Raw genomic sequence first — 23,686 nt, forward strand, 5'->3', positions numbered from 1 at the left:
TGTACAGCCCGGGCGTGTTCAGCCCGGGTTTTTTATTCCACGCTGCCAACACAACAATTAAGTGACCCACCGATATGCGGCCGTGAGGTATTGAACGTACTCGCGGCGATTTCATCATCGCGGAAACCACCTCATGTGGTTGTAAACGAATACACTAGTGGGGTCGAAGAGGCCCGGCGGGTTAATTAGAAACGCTGTTTTTTTTTACAATAATAATGATTGATATCTGGGGACGACCGGTTTCGGCGCTGAAAAAACCCACGGAAACGCTCGCCACCGATGACATAAAAAAACTAATTGAGGATGAAATCGCTGATACGTTAAATTTAACCAGTGTTGACCCGGGCGAAATAGTTGTATTTCAAGACCGCCAGGGTAAACTGAAATCCAGTAATGTGTCGCTGAATGACGTTTTAACACGAAATAATGATGCCTCCGAGGACACTATCGCGCTGTATACCGGCGATGGACGACTTAAATCAGGTGAATCCATCTTGACGATAAATGGAAAAATAAGTACACTTGGCAACAATTATATATCCGTGTCGGATTCGTTAAAAAATACTATTTCGGAGTTTACAACGCTGTCGGGCCAAATTTACACGTTACGAAAAAATTTTAACAGGGCTGATAACGCCATTAATAAATTCTTTGGTAAAAAAAATACCAAACCGGAAGAAATTACAATAACTATAAATGATATCACTGCGTATGAACAGAAAATAGAAACAATCAATACTGATGTTGCAGCGATCAAGAATAATATAGACACGCATAAATGGACAATAGAAACAATCGACTCTAATGTTATAACGATCAGAAAGATTACAGAAACGCATACAGGGGAAATAGGAATAATCAAATTTGATGTTGAAATGATTAAAGACAGACTACCGAAAATGACAAAAATAAAAATCCCTCATTGGAACATCATCAACGTAGTATACACGATTCATCATGAATCATTCGATTGGACTCCTACGAATAATATAATAAGTATCACCGCAACTGTTAGGGGTATTTATCGATTGACATTGATTTCAGCGATGCAGTTTAATATATCATCGTCGAGTTCATCTGAGTTTAACAATACAATATCAACAATTATAGACAAGAATGCAACCGAACAGTTTACAATTTATGCCGTCGATAGACATTTAACCGGGGCAAACATTACATGGTATGTGGAATTTGTAGCGGATCTAAGTGAGTAATTAAAAACACTAGCTCTTTTAAAATAAAAATGACCACCAAGGTAATTGAATCAGAGGTATCACCGACGTCACATCAATATCGATTCAATACCGTAAAAGAATTCTCCGCGAATTTGAAAACGCTTTCCGAACAATACCGTATAAAAATAAAAAAATACCGTCGAAAAATAACCACCATCGACGCGGTCGTGTACTCGGTGTCGGGTATAGTAGCCGGTACCGGTGTTATTTTATCCACGGTGACCATGATAGCCCCGATCGCTGTTCCAATCGCTATCTCCGCGGCGACAACAATTGCTGGAGTCGCCAACGCAATCACTAGAAAGATATCATCGTGTGCTCAGAAAAAACTCAACGAGTATACAGTAAAACATCAAATAGTATCCGACGCGTACTCGAAATTATCCGGGTTGATCTCGTTGGCGATAGATAATTCGTTTATATCCGATGCTGAATTCTCCACGATGGTCCAGTTGTATGACTCCGCGATGTCAAAAATCGAGGATTTTTCAACTGGAAGCTGGAAACCACGTGGCTGAAACAACTTCAATGGGCTTAAAACAAGCAGGTTGTTAATATTAAACACTAGAAACGACAAATAATAATAATGTCGCTGAACCCCGAAGGGTTTCAATTGCTTCAACGGATCGCGGAGAACACCACTCCGGTACAAACAAGTATGATATCGATAACGTCAACGAAGCCAGAATTCAATGTAAACTTCCCTTCTCCGATTCCAGTAAAGGAAATAGCGCTGGCAAAATTGCGAGTATATCACAGTTGGCCTAATATCCGAGCGGAAGCATTTAACGGACAACAACCTAATAACTCGCTGGTTTTTGCATGGACAAATAAACCCGATGGGACCCCAGACTGGAATGAGGTTACAATACCAACTGGGTCATACCAAGTAGAACAAATCAATAAAGAATTTCAACGCAGGATAAAATCGATCACAGGAAAAGAATCAAAAATCGCTATTACGGTTCATGAACCGACGTTATCGTCGACGATTGAAATAAGCACACCGGGGTATATGGTTGATATTTATAACAGTTCAATAAGAACCATACTAGGTTGGCCCGAGAATCCACCTAATGAAATCACCGCGTATTTGCACACGAATGCGCAATCGTATCATGAGATTAATCCCAGTTATCTGGATGATTTGTCTATTATAAGAAACACGTTATTACCCAGCGAGTTTATATTTCAAGACAGGAATACCATGCAATGGTTTTTTCCGTATAAGAAAACTCCTGAATCGTCCGCAGTGGTCACAGTTCGTTTAGATGATATCGCTAGTGTGTTTGCCGAGATTAATCATAATTACCAATTGCAAGTAGAACAGCTACGGCAAACAAAAGCACGAAAACACGTTGAGGTGTTAAATCAACTTATATCAGACATGGAATATATCAATGAACGAATCGTTAAAATAATATCCGATAGCAGCGATGGTAATAAACAAAAATTCCTAACCGAGTATAATATCACAGAAGCCGATTTACCCGATTTCAAGTTTCCAGGATACAACGCGCCAAAACTAAGAAAGTCTCTTAATGATTTTCTTGGTCCATCAACTATCCTCAAACACGATAACGGAGATGGTGGTAGGCATATTGCTCCATACAACGTAAATATCGCATCGGTGATAGCAATCAATCTAGTGTGTGATGTTATCGAAGGGAGTTACCAGGTAGATACCAAGCAATCAAATCAAGCTCAACAGGGGTATATCCTTTATTCATTTTCGCCAACAGCCCCTCCCGGATTTTTAATCGTTGAGAGCCCGATTAATCAGGTCTATATGCGATGCCATAATCGGTTTTTAACAAGAATTAATTTTAGACTTACCGATCAGTCAAATAACCTAATTGATCTACAAGAGGAGGAGTTAGTAATCACTCTGTTTGTAAGATCATTGTAAGCAGCAGGGGGGGGCAATGACATCGACGCGGTCGTCGCTGTGCTTACCGGACGCTGACGACGCTGGGATCGGCGCGCAGAAAGTATTAATTAAACCAAATGACGTCACCATCGTGTAGGATGGACCGACGTCGTTTTTTTTTTTACCAGCGCTGACTACACCGGATCCGCTGAGTGCAGAAGTAATAATTAAGCAAAATAACGATTGGACAACATGTCCGATTCGCCCCCCCCCCTGCTGCTAAAGGTCTATGTGAGTTATGTCATCATGTTTATCACATTAATGGTCTATGTGAGTTATGCCATCATGTTTATCACATTAATGGTCTCTGTGAGTTATGCCATCATGTTTATCACATTAAAGATCTATGTGAGTTATGTCATCATGTTTATCACATTAATGGTCTATGTGAGTTATGCCATCATGTTTATCACATTAATGGTCTATGTGAGTTATGTCATCATGTTTATCACATTAAAGGTCTATGTGAGTTATGTCATCATGTTTATCACATTAAAGGTCTATGGGAGTTATGTCATCATGTTTATCACATTAAAGGTCTATGTGAGTTATGTCATTATGTTTATCACATTAAAGGTCTATGTGAATTATGCCATCATGTTTATCACATTAAAGATCTATGTGAGTACTTTAGTATTGAATAGAGTGTAATTCCCCACAGTTAATGTTGGAGCCATGTGGTTGGGGTCAAAAGGTACAAAATTAGAACGCCGTCGTTTATTTCACCTTTATCTGTGACTCCAGGTGCCCTCAGGTAATGTAGCTAGGTTAAAGGCAGTAGAATAATCCTCCTTCTTGCGTGATTATGTTTTTCATTGCCATTTTAGTACAGGTACTTAATTACTCGTCATACATAGAACGTGTTGTTTATGTATGTCCTCAGGGGCCCTTGGCCTGTGGTTCAAATGGGTCTATGGGATCTCAACAAATAGGAAAATCCCCAAATTATGTCATCATGTTTATCAAATCAAAGGTCAAAATAAGTACTTAAGTATTGAATCCGTTGTTTTCACGTGAGGTCACAAAACGGGTGTACTTCCATATCCTTCATTTTGATTTTTAGCCACGCAAACCAGCACCTAACACTATTGTTCTTCCCATAGGATTATGAATTCGTGTCTCCATTTAGGCGTAAGGTAATAATATTTCCCATTCTGCTGTGCATGTTAATCGCACGAGACCGAATGCATGACTTTTCATCTTTTCTCTTCAAAGTAAAACATTGAGATTTGGTTATTGTTCCATAAACAAATAGATCCATCAATAAACAGATGCAATGACAAATGATTTACAAACAAGTATAAACATGTAATGATTTTAGTTTTCATGGGCTGAAATCAATCATTGTGCAATCGTTCAAGTTAAAAAGCCAATCGTTAAATATAAGTTCATAATAATAAAAGCATTTAAAGAACAATCTTTTTATTGACATTCCGCACAATGTCAAGTTCCGTTACATATATTTTTCGTTTTAATACACTGAAGATACAACTCCTTTGAACGGTAAACGCTTTCAGTCAATATCATCCTACGTCCATAATCTCCACCATAAAAACAATATTTGACCACCCTAATTAAAATTAGTTTGACAGCTGTCTTTGGCACAAGCGCGTGTTTCCACGAAAAATTATTTGTACATAAAAGTTCTGGCATAATACACAAGCTATGAATTTATTTTTCCATAACTGATATTGTTTTCTGAAGATCATTGTCCAGATAAAAACTCTTTCAAGATGACATGCTTAGATACATCATAACAATATTTTTCTTTTTCAAAGACTTATATCTGTTATATATTTAATATTCTATACATGCAATTTTCAATACAAATTTCAGCAGCAACAGTACAGTGTCCAACATCAATAAATAATGGTCAATTGACTTCGTGTACCGGAAATGTAGGCGATGTATGCAATTTTACGTGTTCGGCTGGTTACACACTGGCGAGCGGAGTGAACAGCGTTAAGTGTAGAAGTGATGGGAGCTGGACTCCAGAAAATGCATGTGTCAGTAAGTTTCAGCTTTAAATTCTCCTTGAAATGTATTTGCAAATTAGTTACTCTGAATTGTTGATATCTATGTATGTACATTATTTCCTAACATTTTGACTACTTACAAATTAACGAATCTACGTGATTGCATATACGAGTATGTATGTATGTATGTATGTATGTATGTATGTATGTATGCATGTATGTATGTATGTATGTATTAATACACGATTGCCTATCATTCTTACTACATACAAATTAACATGGTTACGTAGTTGCATATATATATATATATATATATATATATATATATATATATATATATATATATATATGTGTGTGTGTGTGTGTGTGTGTGTGTGTGTGTGTGTGTGTGTGTGTGTGTCTCAAAAGCAGTTAATACATTCCTCTTCAACGGGACGTGTGAAGAAAATGCAATACTATAAAACAAAATCAATACAGAATTAACTCAATTTATCATTTTTTTCCTCTTGCATTTTAACTGAAACAGTGCAGTGCCCAGTGTCAGTTGATAGAGGCGTGGTGACGTCATGCACTCGTCTTCCAGGTCAAATATGTAACTTCACGTGTGATGCGGGATTCGCACCAGCCAGAGGCATTACCAGCATCCTTTGTGGTAGCGACGGGCAGTGGATCAGAAAGGATGTGTGTGTTGGTATGTTCAAATCCCTAATCTTCGAAATCTGAGACATATAATCTCTATCACTCATCATATTTGTCAGTAATTATTCAGATCATTGTGCCGTATAGAAAACTTAATAGCTGACCACGACACGTTTGCCCCCACCCCACCCCGAAAATAATTATGCTATTGCCCCATAACTATTATTGGCCTTGCTGATGGAAACTTTTGTATTGACCCTTCTTCTTACCCATTCTCTCATTTAATTTGCCCTGGTCAACTTACTTATGTAATGTGTTCAATTAAATACAGATATTGGTCTTTACTTGAAAGCGGGATTGATGAAATCTGGAAAATCGGGTTTGGATCTGATCCATCATTGTGAAGTAGCTTTATGCATCTTGAATTATATCTCTCTTTTGGCCTTCGTCGGGTAAAGAAGGGCGATAGCAGATGTCCAACACAATTTTTATCCGAGTGCTGCGGCACATTACAAACCATAGGTTGAATAGGGAAACGTGGCCTCATATTGTTTTTTCAAAATTTCGATTGACGCCCCCTTTAATCTTCCTTTTCTCGCAAAGAAATAATCATATATGAAGATTTGTGTGATGTTTATTATTACTAGCTTTATGCCCCACCAGAACGTTGCTGAAGCACATGCCCTTATCTGTCCATCCGTCAGGCCGTCAGGCCGTTAGGTTTTGTATTTAGGTCAATTTTCAGGCCCTGTGGTGGTAGATTTAAGCGGTACATATGTAGAAGACTTGATTAGTCTCTTATGCATAATTTTTGCACATACTACTATATTAGTTGCAACCCACTTTGCACAACACTGGTCCACATCTGCCGAACAGTGCATTAAGCATCTTCAGCCCTGACTCGATGGTGTCAGCATTTGTGTGCGAATTATTCATTGCAAAGATGGTACTATCAGATGCTTGCAAGTGTTATAAAGCTATCATTTCAGTCTAGACTTTGTCGATTTCTACAAGACACACACAGTCACACACACACACACACACACACACACACACACACACCGTGTGATGGTACATGGCTACTGTTCGGTACATTACTGTTGTTCCAGAAACCACAGTGACCTGTCCGATAAGTTTCTCAGGTGGCAGTTGGATAGCATGTCAATACAGAGAGAACGATACGTGCTCTTTCAATTGTTTATCGGGATTTCACCGTGACTCTCACATACAGAACGCAACGTGTGGGTCAGATGGTGCATGGAACAGAAACACAGAGAAGCTCTGTAGACGTAAGTGAAATCATGATAATTAATGTATAATGATATGGGAAGTCTTTGAAAATGTAATTACGGAGGCACAGCTCCTAAGATCGGCAAACTGAGAATGACAAAATGGTGGCAAATAGATCATTACACCTCATTATTTTTTAATTGGTCCTTGATATTAAATACGTAGAAACTGTTTAACAGCCTTCGAATACCTGGTTTCTTGTTAAATGTTTGAAATTGAAAAGCATTTTTAGTAGTGTCCATTCGCGTCAGCATGGATTTCAAATGTTAAATGTTCTTAGGAGAGAGACAAGATGACCCAAATCGGATTTTGGTGGTTTAATTTTACGAGATTTTGTTTATTTTTTATTGCAGGCTGCAAGTTTCAATCCCGACTACATAACTCATTAGCCATCGTGATTAGAGCGGAGGTCATTAGACTAAAACTCATTTTAATATATATATATATATATATATATATATATATATATATATATATATATATATATATATATATTGGAAGCCTGTAATAACATTAAACAAACTGCTCGTATGAATGTATAAAAATCTTCTTTATCTCGTTATTTGATTTAAAAAAATAAACCTACTTTATTATATGTCAACACAATAAATGAATATTATCTTCTGATTTATGTTGTAAACATCATAAACTCTATTTTTACAGGTAAATGTGACATCGGGATCCCAAAAGCGATTTTGAATTCATCATGTTCTCTGGAAATCGGTGAGGAGTGCAACTTTGAGTGTGCATTTGGATTTAAGGCGACTTCTAATGTCAACAAAGTCAAATGTCAAAAGAATGGCGAATGGGCGCCAGCGCAGATATGTAAAGGTAAGACAAGTTGTCAGGCTATGAGAATACGCAGAATCTACAGTGCCAGACTAATCCTTATATAATATTGTAGGAAAAGTTTATATCATCCACGATGCAGTCGGCTGTTTTATACTTTTCACCTGTTTTAAACGAACTTCTTTTAGTTTAATTAACTATACTGAGATCTGACCCTATTCTACTCCAGTTGATGTGAAATAATTGTCTTAATAAATCGTAGTCTTTGGTATATAACAGAAAAAAACTGAAACTGCCGTATTATTATTTTGTTTTCAAACACCGAATGCCTTAGTTCTACTGAAAACATTAAGGAATAGAACCATAAACTGAAGTTTACCGACAAATCTTTAATCTCTACTAAAATGCAACTTCCTACAATGTATTTGCTGCGCCAGAAAAACAGACAAATTTTCAACAAAAAAACAATACCCTACCCTCAATGAAACTAAAATAAATCAATAGCAGCTATGAAACATCGACCAGATGATGTCATACCAGAATTGGTAAAATCAATATGCAGGTTTCATAACTACTTTATGATACGAATAATGTTGTCTGAATGCAACACTCCATTATCTGATGATTAAGTGATGTCTGAATGCAACCCACCATTATCTGATGATTAAGTGATGTCTGAATGCAAAACACCATTATCTGATGATTAAGTGATGTCTGAATGCAAAACACCATTATCTGATGCTTAAGTGGTGTCTGAATGCAACGCACCATTATCTGATGATTAAGTGATGTCTGAATGCAAAACACCATTATCTGATGATTAAGTGATGTATGAATGCAACACACCATTATCTGATGATTAAGTGATGTCTGAATGCAACACACCATTATCTGATGATTAAGTGATGTCTGAATACAAAACACCATTATCTGATGATTAAGTGATGTCTGAATGCAACACACCATTATGTGATGATTAATCGTTGTTTGAATGTAAAACACCAGTATCTGCTTAATCATACAAACAAGAATATAGATTTTAAAAACTTTAAGATACTTAGCAAAAAATTCGCAAATCCTTCATCAAACTCGGATATATATATATATATATATATATATATATATATATATATATATATATATATATATATATATATATATATATATATATATATATATATATATGTCTATATATACAATGGTGGGCAGTTTTTGTTGGTTTTATCGGCACTTTTAACACACTACTGTGAACTGTGAACATCATGCTGCGAAAATGGCGGTTACGTACCTTTCTCAAAATTACACTTAGACAGCCGACCCGGGGTGGCCTGGGCAAGTATCGAGCCCTCAAACCTGAGGATGATATTTTCAGATTCTTTCTCTTGAAAATACAGCTTTAATACGTTTTAACTTTTCCAACGTCTCCTTTTAAAGGCTGAACAACAACAACAGACCATCACAATTGTCAACTGAAATTCAATATTCGATACCTTCGTATTATATACATTGATAGTAACAGTAAATTAACCTATATATCCTAGATATCCTGTTTATCTTCGTGAGTAGAAAAGGCGATGCAATATTTGAAATATATGTGTTACAATATATTATATTTCTGGTGTAATAAAATCACCTAAAGATAAACAGTCATTACACATAGAAATAATTTTGTATCAGATATGTCTATTTGCCATTTATTGGTCAGAACTAGCGCACGGAACATCTGCTACAGCAATACAGTTCTGTCTTTTGCACTAAGATGATGTCTACATCACGCAATCATTCAAATACACAACGCCTCAGGTTACATCTGAATTTATGCGCCCCTACTTGGGCCAGTGTGCATCCACACACCAATATATACCAACATGAGACATACAATACTATACATATACACAATATAAAGAGATTTAATTCACAGTTGTGTAAAAACATGAAAACTTCTATGCATACGTATGTGAATTTATAAAGCAAATTTTAAAGTGGTACAGTCTAACTTTTTTAACACACAAAAAAATGTTTACTTTTTTAATACACAAAAAAAATGTTTAAATCTTAACCTAAGAACTAAAATGTAACATGGTAAAATCACTGTACGGAAAGGTGAGGTCGCATAATTTATCAACAATCTACTCATGCTCTGACAAGTTTCCATCGTTGACCCAGAAATCAGTGCTTTAATGATTTTGGTTCTTTTCTGGAAAGATATTTTTCATAAAGTCAAGTACATTTACCACATCATATCAGCATGTCAAACAAGTAAACGCGATTTACTCAATTTTTCAAGGGGGCAAGCTTTCATGCACAAATTTAATGCCGCAATCACCGGCCTAGTATATAAAAAAAAATCATAAACAATTAAATACACAAGTGAGGTAAAAAAAAAATCCATATTTTTGGTTATCTATATTAAAACAGCAGCAGGGAATGTGAGCCCTACAAAAGTTAGGAGGGTCCATTCGCGAAAATAAAGCTTCCTACGAAAATGAAAATACAAGGTCAATAACTCCAAATCGAAGCCTCTCACCGGCCGAGACTTCCCTATATGGGTTAGTTCATTTTTTTCACTACGAGAGTGTTAATAAATTCATCGAGGTCATCTACATTAGGGGCTTAATCAATATTGGTAATAAAATCAGCAATATAATTACCATCCTCGTCCAACAATTTTGCATTTTCATTAAAATCTTTAAGCACATCGTAGCATTGCTTATCATCTACGGATGCTGCCACCAAATGTAACTTATTATATCTGAGTCATCTCATTACACTGGTCAACAGTGAAATCATTACTGACTTGAAAAGGCCCTAATCTGTAGTATTTTGGTGTGCCGAACACGAATATAACCGTGAAAAATTTGTATTGGCTCTCGTTTTGAAGATATTCATATACCTCATTTTCTATGTTTCACTGTGTAAATTTCTCCAGTAGGACTGCAGCAACATCCGGAATAATGATGTAACATTGCATAATACCATCATGCTCACATCATCCACAGTTGATTGCATCATTTTCTGATGCAATGCAATACTAATGCCATGCGGCTGCTGAAGTAAGTTGACGTCAGCAGTGTACTATACATGTGTAGGCCTATTATACTAATGCCAGGCGGCTGCTGAAGCTGACGTAAGCAGTGTACTATATAAAGCCCAATCAGATAGGTTCAGCATTTAAAATATTTTAGACGTTGTGCGAGACAGTTCAAGCTACTGTTACATAAAACTTATTATTTTATCCATTTACGTACAATAAAGAACAGTAATGCCTCGAAAGTGTGTTAATACCGCGGACAATTTTTGCTATATTTGTGGGGAAGTGACATTTGCCAACCAGAAGAAAAGTATCAATTCTCAAGTGAAGAAGGCATATCATCTTTACTTCGGATGCAAGGTTGGTGACCAAGACAAGCCTTGGGCTCCGCATATATGCTGTGCTACATGTACAACACAGCTTTCACAGTGGTTGAATTGCAAAAGGTCATCAATGCCGTTTGCAGTCCCAATGGTGTGGAGAGAGCCAAGCAACCACCTAAATGACTGTTACTTCTGCTTGGTTCCTCCTCTTTCCAGCGGAATAACGAAGCGAAAGAAGTCGAGAATAGTCTACCCAAACATTCCGTCTGCATTGAGACCAGTTCCACATGGTGAGGGACTTCCTATTCCAGAACCTCCAGCAGAATATTCTCTTGATTCATCTGACGAAGACAAAGGTGAGTCGACCTGTTCTTCTCCTGGTCCATCAGCATGCAGTGATCCAGATTTTCACTGTGGTGCATCATCAACCCCACACAGAATAACACAGGAAGAACTAAATGACCTGATTCGTGATTTGGACTTATCAAAGAACAAGGCAGAATTGCTAGGATCAAGACTCCAACAATGGAATCTTCTAGAAGAAGATGTCACAATTACTGCATATCGAAAGCGCCACCAGCGATTGGAGCCTTTCTTCAGAAAGGAAAGTAATCTGATATTCTGTTCCGATATTGAGGGCCTCATGAATGCTTTAAAAATCACTCATGACCCACAAGAATGGAGACTATTTGTGGACTCTTCGAAACTGAGTCTCAAGGCTGTGCTTTTGCACAATGGAAACATTCTTCCATCTATTCCAGTAGCGTATGCTGTCCACATGAAAGAGACATACGATAACTTAAGGCAGCTACTGAATTCCATTGAGTATAACAAGTACAGCTGGCACCTCTGTGGTGATTTGAAGGTAGTTGCCCTTTTAATGGGACTGCAGCAAGGATATACAAAATACATGTGTTTCTTATGCGAGTGGGATAGCCGAGCAAGGGAAATGCACTACATGAGGAAGGAATGGACTCACAGGCAGAATGTAGCCATTGGAGAGAAGAATATCCAACACCCAGCTCTGGTTGAGGCTCAGAAAATCTTGCTACCACCCCTTCACATCAAACTAGGTTTGATGAAGAACTTCGTGAAAGCCATTGACCGGACTTTGCCAGCATTCCGATACCTGCATGAAAAATTCCCTCGACTCAGCGAAGCAAAGATTAAAGAGGGAGTTTTTGTGGGTCCTCAGATTCGAGAGCTTTTCAAAGATGACCGGTTCAACAACTTGCTGGAAGGTGACGCGAAACAAGCATGGAATGCTTTTCGCCTAGTTTCTACAAACTTCCTCGGAAATGTTAGGGCAGAAAACTATAAGGAACTAGTAGAAGACATGTTGATGAAGTATAAGAAACTTGGCTGCAATATGTCTCTAAAGATTCACTTCCTTCATTCCCATTTGGATTTCTTTCCTAGCAACTGTGGTATTGTTAGTGATAAACACGGCGAACGTTTTCATCAAAATATCGCAACAATGGAACAAAGATACCAGGGAAAATGGTCCACTACAATGCTGGCTGACTACTGCTGGACACTCCTCAGAGATGCTCCCGAACAGCTGTACAAGAGACAGGCGAAGAAATCTAAGATGTAGTCAATGACTTGATTTTTTATAGGTAGGCTATTACAGTTGACCTTTTACTATTGGAATGCATTTCGTTATGTAAACATTAATTTCTTGCAGATTACAAAAAAACTAGAGCCAATTTTGCAATTTGACTGTCATATTCGTGTTCAGCACATAAAAATTGATAAGAATTGACTAATTTTATTTCAGTAACATGACTTTTGTAAAAATTTGTTGTCCAGTGTTATCAGATTAAGTAATAATTGCGTCTTACCAGACCCAGATGGACCTGTGATAATTGTTCTGATAGAATTTGGTAGTGTATGATGATGTTTGACTGGTTCTTGCTTTCATGTCACTGAAAAACCAATGATTTCCATGTTGTGCAAATATAATAAATAATATGGATTTATATTATGTTCGATGCAGAGCACCCACTCCCTCCAGTGGATTAATGCTGTTGCTGTACGGTTTAACGCAATTTTTCAGCACACGATAGGCTATACATGGCGGCCAGTAATAATGGTGGAGGAAGAACCCGGGAAAACCCCGGAAAGAACCACCGACCCACGAGAAGCTACTGGCAAGCTTTCTCACATACTCACATTGGCCGAATCCGAGACTCGAACATACGCAAACAGGGGTGAGATAGAAGTGATCCGTAACGAAGAGCGCTTTAGACCACTCGACCACTAGGGGCCCCCTCCAGTGGATTAATAACAATAATAAAAAAGTGTGCACTTACAGGCAAGTGTGTGAAATGTGGTACAAAAAATACCAGTTTATTTCGTCTCGTACGAAGACAGGTGGTGATATGGCTGATTCATTAGGAAAATTACCAGGAGCTCCATGGGCTAAGTATCCAGGAGAAAAACATCTTTCTGTATATAATTATTGTGATCCAAGAACCCGACTTGATATCCGACTTGACGAGTGAGATCAATCAAGACCTGGAGAGTATTCAATAAATGCGATTGCACATGTGAAGTTGATTCACTCGTTAAATTCCATAAAAATAAATCTCTCAGAAATCATAAGCTATTTGGTAGGTAACATCTGCGATGAAAGGTAAACTAGTGCTAGGGGCTGGTAATTAGTCGGCTGATTATTTTGATAATAATGGGCTCGATTTATTATAGCCCAAGAGGATATTGGAGGGGTAGAGCAGCGATTAGTAAACTCGATGATGCAGCAAATGTCACACGTTCGGTTGCTGAAAATGGCTAGTACGACAGGCAATATGGAAAAAGTTACCTAGTACCAACTAAACAAATTCAGCATGCACATTTTGATGTCAGCGCTCCCAATGAAGTTCATCAGGCAGATATTTTGTTTTACCACACAATACAATTAAAACACGTAGACGTAAATCACGCACATACAAATACGCGTTAACTGTCGTTGACTTTGCAAGTAGGTATAAAAAAGCAGAACGACTATCAACTAAAACAGCAACTGAAGTTGCACCTTCTTTTGAAAAACTTTATCAACGTGGTGGTTTTCGATGGCCAAAGTTGCTACACGTTGATCCTGGCAAGGAATTTCTTGGTGTAATCTCATCTCTAATGAAAGAACATAACGTCAAAATCAGACAAGGGCACACCACAATTTATCGTGATCAGGCGAAATTGAGCGATTTAATCGAACACTTGCTGATCGGTTATTTAGTTATCAGTATGCGCAGGAAATATCCCTGAACATGTTCAAAAAGACTTGAGATCTCTTGAATGGGTTGCAAGACTACCAAGTGTGATAGGTGCGTTAAATAATGAAATTACTTATGCAATTTCTATGAAACCCATTAATGCGATCACACAAAAAAACAAAAAACAATGCAACGACGTGACTCCTCAAAACAACCAGTACTAGGTAATGTGACTCTGAGATAGTTATAGGAACCTGGTGAATTTGAAGGTGGTAAAAAAGAGCCGCTGATCCAATTAGGAGTGTGACGACACATACATTTTCCAGCGTGGTAACATCTCATGGGTAGACCTGCGACTAACAGTCTAGATTCAACTGCTCCTCAACGTTCATTTGTACGTGAACATACAAGTAATTCATGAAGACATACAATTACCACCGCCTTCACTTTTGTGAACTGGTGTCTCGACGTCAATTACTTTCAAGCCAGACTAGCATCACATTTTCACGTGTGTGACCAAGACTACTATTAATTCTATCTACGGTAAACTGTCTTGGAATATTATTTGAATATTGCCACAACATTACTGTGTTACAGCTCGCACAATGATTATTATGTAGTTGTTTCAATATCATGTTAAATTCAGCATCGAAAATAAAGTCGCGCTTAGTTTTCTTTTGTCACACTGCTTATAATTAGCTAATGTTTTTTTTTACTACATTATCGCCATTGCTAGCAGATTGATTATTACTTTCTGTGAAGTCTATGATAAATCCTCCGCAGCTGAGACATTCTTCTGACTCGAAACACTGCGAGATAAACTAAATTTGACATTCAATATGATGATCAACAATCCAAATATTAGTATCCGAAATAGTTAATCATTGTGACGAATGAATCGTAAAAGCATATTCTAATGTCCAAGGAGTTTTGTCCATCGTTAACGCGCTCTCAAAAACACTCACAGGAACTAAAACAATATCATTAACACAATATTTTGTTTACTACCGCTACCTGGTATTTCAACGTCGAGTATCGGCTGGCCGATAACACAATGATACAGGTAGATTTCAAAACTTTACTTTATGTAACAGAAATAATTGTTGAAGTGTATCACGACCTATCTTTCTACTTGCAACTATCAAATCATCTGGTCTACATATATTCCTAAAATCATTCATAGGAGTTTCTGAAATGATCCACGCAGTATTTCACACTGAACCTTATATGGCTGTAGTCTGATTAATTTCTCAAGATCTCTTAATTCTGGATCAAGCGTTCTATGATCATCAGTTAGATGCATGTCTCAACCGATTGCAATACAGGCAAGTTATTTTTAGATCTCCAGGTAAGATAGCTGTATACAGACCTGCATGTACTTTAACTCTCAATGATATCTGGCAGTAGTATATGTGCGATTATTAAATGCATATATTTTATATTGTGTGCTTGGAAATAGAAATAAATCCACGCTGCAGTTTACAACAAATATGATTTATTCAGTATAATGATCACTTGTTTGAATCCAGTATAGGTAACTTCATAATAATTTCTGAAATATATCCACAAGGATGGTACGTGGGGCAGTGTTACGGTGGTGGATTCTCATACTCGAGGTCTGGCTTTCCAATCTCGTGACTGACAAATTGGCGACGGTGGAGAAAATTTCGTAATTGTTAATTAAACGTTGAGGCTCGCCCCATTTGCTCGAAGCTCAACAGAAAAAAATACACCCTCTCACCATGTCACCACGTGGTGGATACACTTTTGCACTACCCCGTGATTAATTATGGGAGAGGGTGTGCAAAAATATGCTGAACATAGAGGAGAACCCCGTTTGCGTATGTTGTGCCGTCCATAGAATCAAGATTATATATACTGTAAATATGCTACTATTGTTAAGATTATCTATTTTACCATCCTTAGAGCTAATATTTTATAAAATGCAGTAAATAGCTTGATAAGATATAAGAATGTAATTATACTACTAAAGTTAAGATTGTATGTTTTGTTGTCCATATGTTTGTGTCTATATATATATATATATATATATATATATATATATATATATATATATATATATATAATGTGATGTGTGTAAATATTTCAAATTACACTCTGGACCTGCTAGAATGTCGTTTGGAAATCTGGAAGTTCACGTTGGGTTGTGCTGTCCTTAGAGCTAAGATGTTTATACTGTAAATATGTGGTTTGTAAAAAAAATTTATTTTAATTAAATATTTACCATATAATGAATTTCGAAAATATTTTTATAATATTAAATTCTGCAATTCAGAAATTACAACATGACGGTATAAAAGTTTCTGATTAAATTGATCCTGAAAAAATTATTTGTGATTTTGAATTATTACAACAACGAAGATAAGAAAATATATATGCATTACCGGCAGAGTTGATTCAGTAGTCCATGTTACGATCCTTGGCGACAGTCTAAGATACACAAGTTTAACAATTCGTTCCACTCGCAAGCGCGAGTGAGAAAATTAGATCAGAATTGTCTCACGAATACGAAACAAAGCAGATTGTAAATACGCGCTTAATGCAGTTGAGAAAGATTATGTCCGATGGTGAAACGATTCATTGTAAAAATGAAAACGAAACCGCTGTCACCAGTGATTGTGAAAGTGAAAGTAGTGAAAACGTCGTTAACATCTAAACAAAGTGAAAGGATGAACTCCTTGACAGAGTCGATGAGGAAGTCTTTGGGGAATAATTCATTTCTGACTGTTGTTAAAAGAAATATGTAGTTTTTACTTTTGAGAATAATTTTTATTCAGAATCAGATTCAATGATTTTATCATTGTTACATTTGTATTTTTGGGCGATAATCTGAAGAATTTGACTAATAATCATAATAAATTTGATTAACATACCCATCAAACTGAAGAATTTGACCAATAATCATAATAAATTTGATTAACATACCCATCAAACTGAAGAATTTGACCAATAATCATAATAAATTTGATTAACATACCCATCAAACTGAAGAATTTGACTAATAATCATAATAAATTTGATTAACATACCCATCAAACTGAAGGATTTGACTAATAATCATAATAAATTTGATTAACATACCCATCAAACTGAAGGATTTGACTAATAATCATAATAAATTTGATTAACATACCCATCAAACTGAAGAATTTGACTAATAATCATAATAAATTTGATTAACATACCCATCAAACTGAAGAATTTGACTAATAATCATAATAAATTTGATTAACATACCCATCAAACTGAAGGATTTGACTAATAATCATAATAAATTTGATTAACATACCCATCAAACTGAATAATTTGACTAATAATCATAATAAATTTGATTAACATACCCATCAAACTGAAGGATTTGACTAATAATCATAATAAATTTGATTAACATACCTATCAAACTGAAGAATTTGACCAATAATCATAATAAATTTGATTAACATACCCATCAAACTGAAGAATTTGACTAATAATCATAATAAATTTGATTAACATACCCATCAAACTGAAGAATTTGACTAATAATCATAATAAATTTGATTAACATACCCATCAAACTGAAGAATTTGACCAATAATCATAATAAATTTGATTAAGATACCCATCAAACTGAAGAATTTGACTAATAATCATAATAAATTTGATTAACATACCCATCAAACTGAATAATTTGACTAATAATCATAATAAATTTGATTAACATACCCATCAAACTGAAGAATTTGACCAATAATCATAATAAATTTGATTAAGATACCCATCAAACTGAATAATTTGACTAATAATCATAATAAATTTGATTAACATACCCATCAAACTGAAGGATTTGACTAATAATCATAATAAATTTGATTAACATACCCATCAAACTGAAGGATTTGACTAATAATCATAATAAATTTGATTAACATACCCATCAAACTGAAGAATTTGACTAATAATCATAATAAATTTGATTAACATACCCATCAAACTGAAGAATTTGACTAATAATCATAATAAATTTGATTAACATACCCATCAAACTGAAGGATTTGACTAATAATCATAATAAATTTGATTAACATACCCATCAAACTGAATAATTTGACTAATAATCATAATAAATTTGATTAACATACCCATCAAACTGAAGGATTTGACTAATAATCATAATAAATTTGATTAACATACCTATCAAACTGAAGAATTTGACCAATAATCATAATAAATTTGATTAACATACCCATCAAACTGAAGAATTTGACTAATAATCATAATAAATTTGATTAACATACCCATCAAACTGAAGAATTTGACTAATAATCATAATAAATTTGATTAACATACCCATCAAACTGAAGAATTTGACCAATAATCATAATAAATTTGATTAAGATACCCATCAAACTGAAGAATTTGACTAATAATCATAATAAATTTGATTAACATACCCATCAAACTGAATAATTTGACTAATAATCATAATAAATTTGATTAACATACCCATCAAACTGAAGAATTTGACCAATAATCATAATAAATTTGATTAAGATACCCATCAAACTGAATAATTTGACTAATAATCATAATAAATTTGATTAACATACCCATCAAACTGAAGAATTTGACCAATAAGCTTAATAATTACGGGTAATATACCAATCAGAGCTGATAACAATCATCCAATCATTGGGTCAATAATCAGAAATATTAATAAGTGATAAAATAATTGAATCTGAAATAATAAATTCGAATAATATACCCATCAACTTGATGAAAGTGTTGGATAATCTGATTTAATTTGGGTAATATACCCATCGATTTGATGAAATTATTGGATAATCTGATTTAATTTGGGTAATATATACATCGATTTGATGAAATTGTTGGATCATCTTAAGAAATATGGGCAATATACCCTTCAAATCTGTGAAATTAACTATTAATCTGAAATAATATCAATATCGATAAAATCTATCTAAAATCCGAAATAAAAATCATTCATGAATATGGCTTAAAATCTGATTTAATTTGGGCAATATACCCATAAATTTTATAAAATGGCTTGATAGTCTGAAAAATTATGGATAATATACCCATTAATCTCAAGAAATTAACCTTTATTTTTTTATTCTGAACCAAATTATACTATTTATTTCTATTCTGATAATAATATTTATTCCGAATTAGATTATAATATTAATTTTTTCTGATAATAATATTTATTCCGAATTAGATTATAATATTAATTTTTTCTGATAATAATATTTATTCAGAATCAGATTAGAGTATGTTTTAAGCTGATCAAATTCAATGCAAAAAATGTGCATAATTCAGAATTGGATCTATATCGCACTCAATCGTAATATGTTTTCGTTGCAGTTCATTTAACTGTTATTGCGTTAGCCAAACATTTTCATCGCCGTATTCATCAATATTTATATTAGCACTATATGTTTCTGTGTATCGAAGTGTCAAGATTGTTCTGACGGCACTTCTAAGTACCTCTTTGTTGTATACAACAGCTCCGGCGTGTTCGTACATATATAATGCCCCTTGATTGAATCAAGAAATAATTGTATAGAAAACGCCAACTTCGACTCAGAAACAGATTTTTTTTACTTTCCTTGACTCTGTCACTAGTGTGAATATATGTGATCTTATATACAGATTAATATTTAAAACTTATTTTCTTGGATCAAGCAAGTATCTGGTTTGGTCAATAAGTTTGAAATGTATCACTGATGATAACGGATTATGACATCGCAGAGAAACCGGATTAACGTGTTGAAATACAATAAAAAATCCAGTGGGTGCTTGAGGCGTTAATGTATATAAAATATATTCTTCTTGGGCCTGACTGGATTTTTCAAGATTCACTTGATAGCTGCCATCAATTGCATCACATACAAGATTGACTGCGATTGTTGACGTGATATTAACAATTCCTGGCGAGGCATGCCTGCCGCCGCCGTATGGATTAATGTTATGCTTGAGGATGCCTGTCGGTAGGTTTATTTTTCTCCATGACGCTATAATTTGTGGTAAATATTCATCGATGACGTCGTTGACTGATTTCTTTTAGTTCATCATATTTAAATCCTGGTATTACAAAGTATGGTAATTGTTCTTCTCTTATGTTATAAAATGTTATAAATACTTGTTTACTCATTTAAAAAATTCCGACATTAACATTTATAGTATTGAAGTCACGATACTTTTATGAACAAATTCGAGATCTGATGCAACCTAGTTTAGATGTTTTATTGTTTCATTAATCTGCTGTTTTATATCATCATTGTAATGTTGTAATATAGAAGAAAGCAAATTCGTAGATCACTGTGTACCCGAAAGTGTTCAGAATTAACTGGATCGGAATATGATTTCATATTTTCTTCATTAACTTTATTTCCATCATATATCTGTTTCTTTAACTTGAGGAGTTTTGTACCATCCGACGCAGTAAAATAATTTTCCTCGCCGTGAGATATCCTTGGATAAGTTTTTGGTATTCTGAAAGTCTTAAAAGTATCCGATTGACAGCAGAGAAATTGGTACGTTGAGACTGCTGTGGTCCACGATATTCCGGCGGAACTTCAGAGCATCCTAATATGATCATGATCGATGATTGATATATATCTACGGCGGCGTCGGGTGAATTTATTTCTATCGCGGCTGATAACGTCGGCTCATGAACAGCAATAACAATTTTGTATTCTCTTCCTGTCAAAGATTTGTTTCTGCGTTGGAATTCATCGTTAATCTGTTCGATCTGATAATTACCTGTAGGAATACCAACAACCTGCCAGGCTTAGGTTCCCTGGCGTTTATTTTTAACGCAAATACGAATGAGTTATTCTATTGCAACCCACCGAATGAATTTGACCTAATATTTGGCTGACTATGATACACTCGTAATTGTGCTAGTGCTATTTCTTTCGCTGGAATCGCAGTTAGAAAGCTAACGCTAAATTTAGTATTGGTTGAGTTTGCTGATATCATCGCGGTTTTTGACAGAGTTGTATTAGCGATGATCTGCTTTAGTAATTGTGACGATCTTTGATCGTTTGACAAAATTATTATTATTTCCGAAATCGGAGGTCTAATATCCTTTTTACGTAGATTATAACACTGTCTTTGCTTCATGATACATTTTAATTATTTCTGTGAACTCTTCATCTGATACTACTCTATCGTTGAGACTTTATGATATCAAAGAAGATAATTTGGAGTACGCTAGCGTCGCTGTCTGTAACTTTATTGTATACGCGTGTAATTTATCAACCGCGCACGTTGATATTGTTTTTGCAATGATATTAAGAATACCCTTAATGCTGCTGCTATCAAGTATGACGCTGAAAATGCGCCGATGACCGTTACTGTTCCAGCGATGACAGCAGATGCACAATACACAATTATAGAAGTAACAACGACACGTCTGCGGTATGGTTTTGTTTACATTACTGATTAACAGCTGATTTTCGGTTATTAGATCCACGTATTTAAAGTACTTTGATTGCTGACACCTGATATGTTAGTGTTGGATTGCCGACGACTGATAGGTTATTGTTGGTTGTTGACGCCTGATAGATTAGTGTTGACTGCTGATTGTAGGAATCTAGATGTTATGCTGAATGGGTTTAAAAGTAAATGACCGTCAAATGAACTTTTCTAGGTGCTCGCTTCGCTTACGAGATGTCGCTATGGTTAACGATTTGTGTATTAGGGATTATAACACCAGAATTGCGTTCATCACATAGTCGTTATTAATTTATTTTTGTTTCTTGAGCATAGGCGGGTGTAGTTATGTGTTTTGAAAAATTGAAATAATGTTATTTGGATTTGGTCTTGAAATCAGTTATTCGCTTTGAAAATGAAATTTCTGCTTTGAGGTTCATCATTGTCGCTCAGCGAATACGTGCAGAATGCTGGATGTTAGCAACAAGATTGGCATTCATCATGTGCTTGTCCTTATTACTAATTTAGTTTTGTTTCATTGGGGGTAGGGCAGTGGTTATTGAAAAATGAAAAGGCTACTTTCACGGAGGTCATACTGGCCCTGCAAACGCAGATCATATTCTACTATAACAACTATATTGTTTAATATGTTTTTCCATTTTTAATAAAACTGTTATACAGTTATTGTGTGTAGATATCTGTTTCAAAGAAAACGTTACCTTCCAGCATGGATTGGTATAATGGAAATTGCCTGGTGTATGCCCATTTACCACGTTAAGATACCCAACCAGATAATTGTGCAGCCTTGCTGCAGAACAGATGTTGATAGCTTAGCTTATAATATACAAACCTGCATTGAACGTATTACCGTGGGGTAAAGATGCAATGTTTCTAAGTATCAAACCATATATTTATTTCCTTGTTCCTAGCAGTTGCTTACCTTGTCATGATAAAGGGGTTTCCATTGTTAGTGAACTATCTTACTTGATTTTGTAGCAAAATCAACATAATCATGCACGTTTCTTTCAACCTTTTGGCACTCAATCTGCTCTAGAAAAATAAATGCTGCTTTAGAAATTACTTCAAGAATATCTTCTAGCTTTTTTTCTATTTCAGAGGTACTCTGTCCGACCACAGTTCCAAACGGGACGGTCAGTGTGACTGCTTGTAACAGACGCATTTACTCTCAGTGCCCATTCACGTGTAACCAAGGATTCGACCCGAATCCTACACACAATAGGGTCTCATGTGGCATAGATGGAAATTGGATTGAAACTGCAGATCCCTTCTGTTTAAGTAATATAAAATTGTTTAATCTATTCATGTCGATAAATTTTCTGTAAAAAGGGGTTCAATCGAATACCCACTCTTCCCCACGAATAAGCTGTAAATCCATCTGTGTAAATAATCCATCAGTTACGGTAAAGGAATCACTGTGAAAGTAGAGTTAGCAAACCCTGCAGATTTACGTTCCTTCACCATCAATTGAACAACGACGTCCGTATTATGTCTTAAGTCATTTTAGAATCACCAAAAATATGAACTTAACCATTTGAAAAAGATTCATCTCCTTATTATGAAACTTTGCTCAAATGTTTTTAAAAGGAAAACAGAGACGAACAAGAAATTCAGTAAGCAGACAACGACACTTGACTGTTACGGTCACTATACTAAGAAGGGATTTATTTTCGTCATTTCAGAGAGGAAAGGACTATGCATTAATTTTTTTGAGCACGGCAGATGGGCAGAAAATTGTCAGTTTCGTCAAAACGAGACATGTGCATTCGAATGTGAGAG

The 23,686-nt window shown here is 35.4% G+C and overlaps 1 protein-coding gene across 1 annotated transcript in view; it reads left to right on the forward strand.

Moving 5' to 3' along the window:
- Nucleotides 1–3,426: 3,426 nt before the first annotated feature.
- LOC149788438 (low-density lipoprotein receptor-related protein 2-like) overlaps nt 3,427–23,686 on the forward strand; it is a 52,079-nt gene continuing 31,819 nt past the window's right edge. Inside the window, exons 1-2 of the mRNA XM_089973514.1 lie at nt 3,427–3,790; nt 7,734–7,901. Coding sequence (XP_089829640.1) covers nt 3,427–3,790; nt 7,734–7,901 — 532 coding nt within the window. The remainder of the gene's footprint in view (nt 3,791–7,733; nt 7,902–23,686) is intronic.

Source organism: Sinohyriopsis cumingii, chromosome 11, assembly GCF_028554795.1.
Source record: "Sinohyriopsis cumingii isolate HCF-2022 chromosome 11, ASM2855479v2, whole genome shotgun sequence".
Classification (NCBI taxonomy): domain Eukaryota; kingdom Metazoa; phylum Mollusca; class Bivalvia; order Unionida; family Unionidae; genus Sinohyriopsis; species Sinohyriopsis cumingii.